The sequence below is a fragment of the Cheilinus undulatus genome, linkage group 11 (genome assembly GCF_018320785.1).
Source record: "Cheilinus undulatus linkage group 11, ASM1832078v1, whole genome shotgun sequence".
Classification (NCBI taxonomy): domain Eukaryota; kingdom Metazoa; phylum Chordata; class Actinopteri; order Labriformes; family Labridae; genus Cheilinus; species Cheilinus undulatus.
In genome coordinates, this window is record NC_054875.1 from 18,051,374 (window position 1) to 18,061,511 (window position 10,138).

The following is a 10,138-nucleotide window of genomic DNA, read 5'->3' on the forward strand; positions in this document are numbered from 1 at the left end:
TGTCTGAAGCAGTGGGAGCAATAATCACGGAGCGATGGCCTGCCGCTGCTTAACTAGGGAACACTTATCTCTTATCTTTTTTTGGGATACAAGCTGGTGGCTTTGCAGTGTCACCCCAGTGTTTAAACAGGGAATATGGTTACTCATGCAAGGCCACAGTAATGAGAAGGGGTTTTCTGTTCTCATCAGAGAAGGTAATAATCACATTAATCATTTGATATTTTACAGTGGTTTGTTAGTTTATGCAGTGTACCTAAATAAAGTTGCTGGTGAGTGTACATCTAATGTTTGTTTATTGAAATACAGTTTTGTAATGCCTAAATTTTTTTTTCCTGTTTTGCTGCAGAGTGACAGACAAACTCAAGTCTGCATATCACCTGGAGTCAGCTGATGGATCTTTGGCTCAAGTTTTTGTGGTGAGAACCGGATGTTGTATTTGCTTTTATAGTTATTGTAATTATAATGAATTACAGATTTTAGTGAATAGCTCAGCACATGCATACACACACTGACCACTTCATTAATACATCTGTGCAATCTAATACAACAACTCTGTCATAGGTTCAACTTTAAGCTGTATATATTGTCAGGTAGGTGATTAATGTAATTAGTTTAGCTGGTGTGGTCTATTTGAGTGGACTATTTTGTGTTTCTGAGCGTTTTGGATATTTTGCCCCAGTCATGTATGGGAAAAGATTGGACAAAATATTAGAAAGATGTTCAGTACAGTACACTCCCTCACACTAGCATTATTATTAATTCTAAGTATAGCTATCATTTATCTAACCTTTCGCAATCAGTTGATATGAATCCAACACTGAACAAGCAGTGTGTCCCTGCGCTCTGGAAGTATGGCTTCAGAGAGAAGGCTGAGGAAAGCAGCCTAGACTTTTGTTTGTTTATTTTTAAAATTTGCCCTGTTCTGTTTTTCCAGGATCTCTAACCATACCTTTAATCCTTCTTTGTTTCCTTTTTCATAGTGAATGGTGCTAGAAGTGTTCCAGTGACAGAGTGAATGTGGCAATGCAAGACCTGCCCTTCAGTTTTTCCAAGTAGGTCTGATATTCTGAAGCACTATCGAGTCAGACATAGACATTACGGGAATAACAATCGTATTCCATGTGTGTATGCAAGCTGCCCATGCACTTTTAGAACGTGGAATGCACTGTTAATTCATTTGAATAGATGTCATGTTAATAAAACTAGTCGTCATCAGTCAGAGAAATGTACATTTAGTTGCCATTTGTGTTCTTGTAAAGATCTTGTGACTGAGAGGGATTACTGGACTCATGTCAATGCACATTTGAAGAAAAATGAGGTTGTAACGTGTATGTTCTTAGATTGCAAATTTCAAACAAACGTCTTAGGATCTTTGAAATCCCACAAGAGCAGAAAACACAGGTCTTATTCACCAAAAGATTTTAAACCAGGAACTGTAGTATCAGCCACCCTTGCTTCCCCAGAATCTGCTTCAAATACGTCTGATGATGACATTGGTGAGGATGCTCAACCTGGTAGCAGTACTGGTTCTCTAAATGACCTCCCAGATGTGATCGAGCACAGTTTGGCAGCAGCTTTATTAAAATTAGAACATTTTTCCCATGTACCAAGCAGAGCAATCAATGATTTTTTGGTAGAACTTCACCACTTAACTGGCTGTCTCTCAAAATCTCATGCTGAAGGTGTTCTAGTGGACATTTTTCAAAAACACAAGCTCCAAGTTGACAGAGCTGTCATAGATGAAACAGTCTCTTCTCTGTGCTCAGCAAATCCTCTAAATAAGGCCATAGGGAAGGATGGACCCTTGAGTTCTGCATATCAACGTAAGCAATATTACAATGCAAAATTTAATGTTGTCGAACCAATTGAATATACTTTGGATGCGAAAGAGAACAAAACATTCCAATACATCCCCATCCTAGAATCCCTGAAAGTGCTGCTGAGTAGGAAAGATATTGTGGACAAGATAGTTTGTAATCACAAAACACACAGGGGGACAGAGACTGGAAAAAAAAATGTGTACAGGTCTTATAAGGATGGTCTGCATTTTAAGGAAAATAGTTTGTTGTCAGGGGAAGACCTAAGTTTATCCATAACTTTGTATGCTGATGACTTCGAGGTCTGTAACCCTTTGGGCACCTCACGCAAAACCCACAAACTTTGTGCTGTGTATTGGGTACTGAGTAACCTTCCCCCAGGGTCTCATTCTAGTTTATCCTCAATTTTCCTGGCCATTTTGTGTAAAACGGACAATATAAAGTCATTTGGTTATGACAAGGTTTTAGAGCCCCTAATACGGGACCTGAGGTCTTTGGAAGTTGATGGTATTTTTGTCCCACAACTGAACAAATCACTGAAGGGTACAGTGCAGAGTATTGCTGCTGACAATTTAGGAGCACATGGAATAGCAGGTTTTGTGGAGAACTTTACAGGCCCCTACTTTTGTCGTTTTTGTACCGCACCAGCTTCAGATATTCAATCGCATGAGGTTAGGTCAGGAACTTTCAGCCTCAGAATAAAAGAAACACATGAAACCCATGTCAGAGCAGCGCTAGATAGTGGCAGTAGCTTTTTTGGTGTTAAAAGAGCCTGTCCTTTTACTGGAGCACTTTCTCATTTTCATGTCATCAGTGGCTACCCCCCTGACATTGCTCATGATCTTTTCGAAGGCATTGTGCCTGTTGAAATAGCACATTGCCTCACATTACTAATATCAAAGAAGTATATCACCTTGGATGATATAAATGGTTCCATTCTGCATTTCCCATACAAGTGGACAGACAAAACCAATAAGCCTCATTCTTTGCCACAAAATCTTTCAAGCAGGAAAACCATAGGGGGCAATGCCCATGAAAATTGGAGCTTGTTAAGATTGCTCCCATTTCTAATTGGATCCAAGATTCCTGAACATGAGCCAGTATGGCAGGTCTTGTTGGATCTAAAACAGATTGTTGAGCTAGTGGTTGCCCCAGTTCACAGTGAAGAGTCTATCGCTTACCTTGAGAGCAAAATTTCAGATCACCGACAAAGGTATCAAGAGGTGTTTCCTAACAAAAAATTGCTGCCCAAACACCACTACATAGAACATTACCCACAACTGATACAGCTTTTGGGGCCTCTCGTGGGACTTTGGACCATCAGGTTTGAGGCAAAGCACAGTTTCTTTAAAAAAGTTGTGAAACACACCAGTTGCTTCAAAAATGTGCCTCTGTCTCTGGCTGTGAAACATCAGATTATGATTGGTTATCACTTGTCATCTCCAAATATTGATAAACCAGTGCTGGATGTATCAGATGTATCCACTGTCCCACTAGATGTTTTGAAGGAATAGCTAGCTCAAGCTTTTAAACAGAGAGATCCTGATGTATCTGAAATAAACCTAGCAAAAAAACGTTTGGAGCAAGGGAATAAACTACAGACCAGGTATGATGGTGGCATATGGTTCTGAGGGTGGTTTGCCTGAATTTGGGGAAATCCATCAAATATGCATTTTGCAGCAGAGACTATTTTTTGTGTTGAAACTACTGTGTGGATGGTATTGTGAGCATTATGGAGCCTATCAGCTGACTCCATCTCCTGCACGAGAACTTGCTCTTGTGGAAATCTCCGAACTGGTTGATGAGTATCCACTGGCTGCCTATGTAGTTGGGGGTGTGCGGATGGTGACATTGAAGAGATCAATCTGTGTGTTCTGGTAAGATGATGTGAAAATCATTGTGCCTATAGTTGCATACAGTCTTTAAAAGGAGGCCCAGGGTTCTCATGGACACACAATTCCAGCAAAAGATATTAATATTTACATTTTTAATATATCTGTACATACATATACATATACATTATTATTTTTTATTTTAATACACATGGCTGTGGGCTCTTTGTCCTCTCCTTTTGCCACTTCTCTTTTTCTCCTCCTGTACTGCTGCTTCCTTCTCATCTCCTCTCCTCATCTCTTTCCTTGTAATCTTCCCTCTTTCTTTCTGCTTATCCTTTCTCTCCTTCCCTCCATCTCTTTCCTCCTCAGCATCCTGTTGTCTTCTCTCTGTCTCAATTCTATCTGCTCTTCTCTTCCCCTCTTCATCTCTTTAATCCTCATCCTTATTATGTCTTCTCTCTGGTCATCTCTTATTTCTACTCCCTTCCTCTCATCTCTATCCTCTTCCTCTCCTTCTGCTCCAATAAGAACCTCCGATTTGTTCCCTATGATCACTAAAAAGATCATTTTTTTATTAATTAATTGTATTATAATAATAATAATAATAATAATAAATTATTATTATTATTATTATTTTGCATTCAAAATAAACCAAGGAAATTCAATAAATATTAAGGGAATATAATGGAAAATTTTATAAAAATTAATGTGTGGAAACCCTGGAGAGCACTCTTTTTCAATTCTGTTTGACTCTGTAGCACACTTCATCACTCCTCTGGTCTTGTCCTGTGCTCTCCTGAGCCTCTCAATGTTATCACAGGGATATGTTTGTTGTACTGCATGTTTAACCTTGTTTGTGTGGGAAATGGTGATGGGATTGGCAACATCATGCACTCATGACTGCTATGAAAGGAATGGTAGGACTGTGTTGGGCAACACTAGAAGACAGTGTAAAAAAAAACATTGTCTTCTCTGCTGCCACGTGCTAATGTGCATGGCAAACCCTGGACACACTGGTGTTTTTTTGTTTTTGTTTTTTTACTCCATTTCTTGTACACTTTTGACAAATTGATGTTGGCATGTCTGTTTTTTTCCAGAATTAAGTTGTCAGATTCTTAAAAGTATTAGGGTTTTAACATTAAAAGATGAGATTTGGTTTGGTGATTAACAATACGTCTTGTTATAAAACTGATTCTAATTATATTTTCTTATTCTCTCCTAACAGACAGTGAAGTGAGACCATGACAACTCAGGCTATTCTCAGAGTTATCCTTGGACCAGACAGTAGTCAGAGGGTCATGTTTTCTGCTGGTCTGCCTTCAACTGTGGCTGAACTAGAGACTAACATAAAGACTCAGTGTAAAATTATCGAACCCTTCCGACTGCAGTTCATGGACACGCTTTTTGGCAACGAGTTTATGAACTTAACTTCAATGGAAGAAATACAAGACAAAGCGACGCTCAAAGTTGTATACACATCCTGCCAACCTGAAGACCAAGGTGAACACAGTTTCTCCTTTTCATCAACCAGTGCTCCTGGTGACACCTCATCCTGTTCAGGTGACAGCACCGTGATTCTTTCATCTCCAGAGTCTACGTCATCACGGGCTTCATGGCCAGATTTGTTCTGTGTTCCCCGTTTCACATACGATGCGGAAATTAAGCTTCAGAAGGCCCATGTAGCTTACAAAGAAAATGGGGTGCGGCTGATCCCTGATCCAAGGCTGAAGTCCGACATATTAGAGGGGTTGATCCAGGAGGTAGTCAAGTACACAGTCTATCTCACAGACAGTAAGTTTGACGAAGTCGCAGAGGCACTCATCCTGAAGCATCCATGTTTAAAAGAAAAAGGCTCACCCACTGGCTATGACGGATGGAAGATGAGCCTCAAATACAAGTTGTCAAACTATCGCACTCATCTCCGGAAAGTAGGATGTCCTGAAGTATGTGTGAATTCTTTGAAATATAAACCAGCTGAGAAACGTTCTCCTGCTTTTGATGTTAAGAAACCAAAGAGGGGTGAAGTTGAATACTGCCCCTCTTTTCCACCTGGAGAATGTGCCCAGTCCCTGGAGAAGATGAGGGTTGAACTCCTTTCAGATGTCAAGAAGCGCAACAACAGAGATGCAATTAGGGCTAAAATGGACAGAACATTTGCATTAAGAAGACAAGAAGTCATTTGTGATGCTCCCATGATCAGCAATGTACAAGATAGATGGCCAGCTCTTTTTGATGCAATGGAGGTAGTTTAAAAAATGATGCCCTGACTAGTTGTGTCATAGATAATGAGTTCATTTGTAAAAGTAATGCTCGACTTCATTAGAATGTGTTTCCAAATATTCCATAGTAGAACCCAGATGATTAACCATGCACAGTGCACACCATGACATGGCGGGCAGGTGTGGTTTTGATGTTAGAAATGTCTTCTAAAATCTGTGGGCTGTGCTGTTATTTAAATTAATTTCATGTTGTTTCAGATTAATGCGGAGTTTAAGCGCATCACAACCATGCCTCTACAATCAAGGTTTCTGTCGCAGCTTGACCTTCTCTCTGAAAGTCTGCTGAGAGTGTTTGCAAAGCGATTGGGGGAGCAGGGCAAAAAGCTGAAAGACATAGTTGCCATGATGACAGTAAGAACTTTTAAATTGTTAAACTTCAAATGTATATGCATTGCATTAGGTCAGTAAAAGATTTATATGCATCTATTGCAAAGCTCATCTCCCTTTACCTGTGAGTGCTGATTCCACTGAAAAGACCCAGTCATATTTATCATGCATTCACTTTCCCACTGTGATGAATGTATCTTTTTTTTATATAATCTCTGGAGATGATATAAAATCCAGTCCATAAAGTTCAGGACCAAACAGGTTGTTTTAATGTTTTGTAGATACTGGTGTCACATGCTGACTGTTTAAAAAAAAGCCAGAGTTTTTGTCTTTGGTCACTTTCTTCTGTGCTACTGAAAATTTGAGTTCAAATATCTCTATTTTTTTTGTTATAATTCTTAAGGATGACATTGATGCCAGAAGGGAGTCCCTCATTAAAGGACTCTGCATCTATCTGAACGAGAATCCCACGTCTTGCTGCAGGAGTACATGGTGAGTGTTTTGTGAGTAGATTGTGGCTTTGCTACATTTCAAAACGTATTTAATTAACCCTGTGATCCTACTTGGACTGTTTAGGTCCATTTGCCCTCTTTATCACCTTGGCAAAGTGATTCCAGTGCTGAGATTAAAATGAATGGTCCAAACTGTCCACTTATTCTCTATAGCCCCCCATTATGAAAGTGAAAAATTTTGACCCCTCTGCCACAGAGCGAAAAAAAAAAAAATTGTTTCTCATAAACTAGGGATTACACCAGTGTGAAAACACTTTAAATTTGTGAATCTAGTGAAAGAAGAAAAATTCCACCATCTTCCTACACTGCACTGACCCTCATCTGACAAGGGTGGAAATTGGGACTGGGATAGAGCCCTGGGGTATAACAAGTCCAGGTTAATGATAAAAATCATCCAGGAACATGAAAATAACTTTCAGAAAAAAATTAGGATGAGAATTCAGTCTTTACATGAGTTTGTAAAGCTTGAAGGCTCCTCGTCATTTGATCTGGAAGTTGTGTCCGTTTTTTTTTTCCTCTCTCTGAAATTTGCCATGAATGGCAGCATAGAAGGGCAGTCTTTGGCTGTAGTAATCTGCTATGCTGCTTACGTGGGTTTAAATAAACTATAGCATTAGAATTGCTGTATCCAAAAGCGATCTTTTTTTTTGTAAGCTTCAAGAAATGTTTTATCTTTAACCAGGACATGACTGAGACCACTGCACTGTGTGCCATCGAGAAAACAACAGTGGGAATCTACATCACCAGAGAGACACCAGGCAGTGACTTTCCTGATGTTGGCATCATCATCGAGGGTGTGGTGGTTCTTCAAGATCTGGACAATGTGGCCCTTGCAACAGCCTTGCTGTTTGGACTTTTTTACTCTCTGAACATGAGGTATCCGTCACAGCTCCGCTACACTTTCGAAGTAATTCAAAAGGTGGTAATGGAGTTGGATGTGACTCAACTCTCGAGGAAAGCTCAAAGCTTAAAGACAAAACTGCTCCAGTAAGGAGAGCTCATTGTTGTGCACGTGAGGCGGTTAGCTCCAGGTAGGAGGACATTTAAAGCTCACACTTGATCTCCTGCATTTTGGTGGTTGAATTTCCAGGTGAACAGTCAGCAACCCACAACAAATCACAGCATCCATTGTTAAGTCCACCAACAAAAAAGAAAGTGTCAGTTGGTTTATATTTGTCCTTCACTGTTTATTTCTTAACTGCCATGTGGACAGGGCCAGTTTTTTTCCCTCTCCTCTACAAGTTCTCTTATTGACAGCATTCTTCAATTTTAGTTTCTATTTGTCTTTGTAGGTGAAGAGATGAAGAACTGTACAAAGTCTAAAGCACCATCAGGGCCATGTGAAACAGGATTTTTAGTTTAATTCAGTGCAAGGAAAGAATTTTCGGTACTTAGAAGAATACTACTTCTAAGAATACTACTCAGACATGGCTCTTGTAGGGATTGTTTTTCTTTGTGTACAGGCCTTACCTGTGGGACCAGAGAGGTGTTCAGGTTAGTTTTAGACTGGTGTGTAAGTTATGAAACATTGACCTTGTGTAGATTATTTCAAGTTCATCTGCTGTTCCAATTCCTACAACAGTATTGCATTAGATATTGACACAGTTTCATAATCTTATGTACAGGGTGAATTCATGGCTGGACTGAAGGCAGTGTCACAGTTTTGAAATACTTACCTGTTACTTGTATAAGTGACACTTAAACCTTGAATCTTAGTTGATGACCAGTGTTTTTTCTTATTCTTTTCCAAATGGCATCTTTCAGATTATTGGAGACAAAACTCTGGTATTTATTTTATTGCACTTTGTGTATTTGGGTCTGCAGATTTCAGTTACATAATTTGAAGGCAGTTTTCTCAAAGTGAATGTGTATTTTCTTTACACTGGCTGTATATTTCATAGCTGGAGTTATAGGACATTTTATTCATAAAACCTTAACTGCCATGTAGACAGGGCCATTTTTCCCCCTCTTCCTCTCTGCTAAAAGTTCTCTAAATAGCAGCATTCTTCAATTTTAGTTTCTATTTTTCTTTACAAGTGAAGAGAGAGAATTGTACACAGTCTAAATATTCCCATCAGGGCGGTGTGAAATGGGATATTTCAGTTGGAGTAAAGAATTTTAAATACTTCTAAGAATTCTGTTTTGAACCAAGATGTTACATTGAGGTCAGTGTTGGAATTTTTGACCCTTGAATAAAGGTTTTGATATGCAACTGTTCATTTTTATTTTTAATTGGGGTAAAAATGGGTAATGTTAATGATTAAGAGAGTTAATAGAAACGTATAAGACATTAAAATAAATGATTGCTGGAATGGCAATGGTAACTAACGTTTTTGCATTTCAAATCAGTTCTATAGTTACGTCATTATTTAGTTTACTAATGTTGTCTAATTTAATCTTGACAATAGAGGCCTTGAACATAATGTCTGTATTTTTCTCTTCAAAGATGGTTGCCTGTAACCAATTTCAAAAGAAAAGGTCTAATTTCTAATCTGTGACTGAGTCGATAAAACACTGAAAAACTGGCATTACTTGTTCACTGTTGATTTGTATTACAGTAGAACAATAATGTCAGTTCAACTACTTATCTACTGTCACTGCAGTGAAATTAGACATTTCATTTTTAAAGGTTACTAGTGGTTACAGGCCTCCATTGTAAAATTGTGTAATTGACACTAGAATATAATACTAACACGTAATATGAAAATGACGTGTAGTATTTAAGTGACCAAATAGTATAGGAGTAAGTTATTGAATAGTGTTGAAATAAAGTGATAAAATTGTAAAGGATTAAAATGTTCCAAGAGCTCAAATTACTTTATCAAAACATGTATCAATCACATCGTATCAACACAAAATACACAGGTTTATTGAACATGAATAACTTGTGTTAATTTAACTCAATTGTTTAAGTTGCTACCAAAGCAAAACTTCTGTGTGCAACCAATGTCCACTATTGAATTAAGTTAATCCAACATGTTCCTTTTTTCAGTGTACATTTATCCTCTCTTGGAAACATAAAGACGTATGATGAGGTAAATAATTATGTTAATAGTCTTCAGAAAGAGTATGTTCAAATTTTTACAGATGGATCTGTGGATCCAGTATCTGGAAAGGTTGGTTTTGGAATATTTGTGGCAAACTTTAATATTCAACAGATTATCAGAGTTTCCAACAAGGTGTCTATCTTTCTGCTGAACTCTTAGGGATCTTGTGGGCCATGTGGTGGGTGGAGGTTGTTAGACCCCTTAAAAGCATTATCTGTTCAGATTCTAAAGCTGCCTTGTTGGCAGTGAAGAATGGGGCATCAAGGGCTCATCCTGACCTGCTACAGGAGATCATGAGCTGTCACTATAGACTTGGAAAAG

At 38.6% G+C, this 10,138-nt stretch overlaps 1 protein-coding gene across 1 annotated transcript; it reads left to right on the forward strand.

The window, feature by feature from the left end:
* Nucleotides 1-2,950: 2,950 nt before the first annotated feature.
* LOC121517156 lies at nucleotides 2,951-5,837 on the forward strand. The gene is made up of 3 exons (XM_041798713.1): nucleotides 2,951-3,694; nucleotides 4,878-5,778; nucleotides 5,820-5,837. Exons 2-3 carry the CDS (start codon nucleotides 4,894-4,896, stop codon nucleotides 5,835-5,837), a joined length of 903 nt encoding a protein of 300 aa, XP_041654647.1. The 5' UTR covers nucleotides 2,951-3,694; nucleotides 4,878-4,893.
* The last annotated feature ends 4,301 nt before the right edge of the window (nucleotides 5,838-10,138 follow it).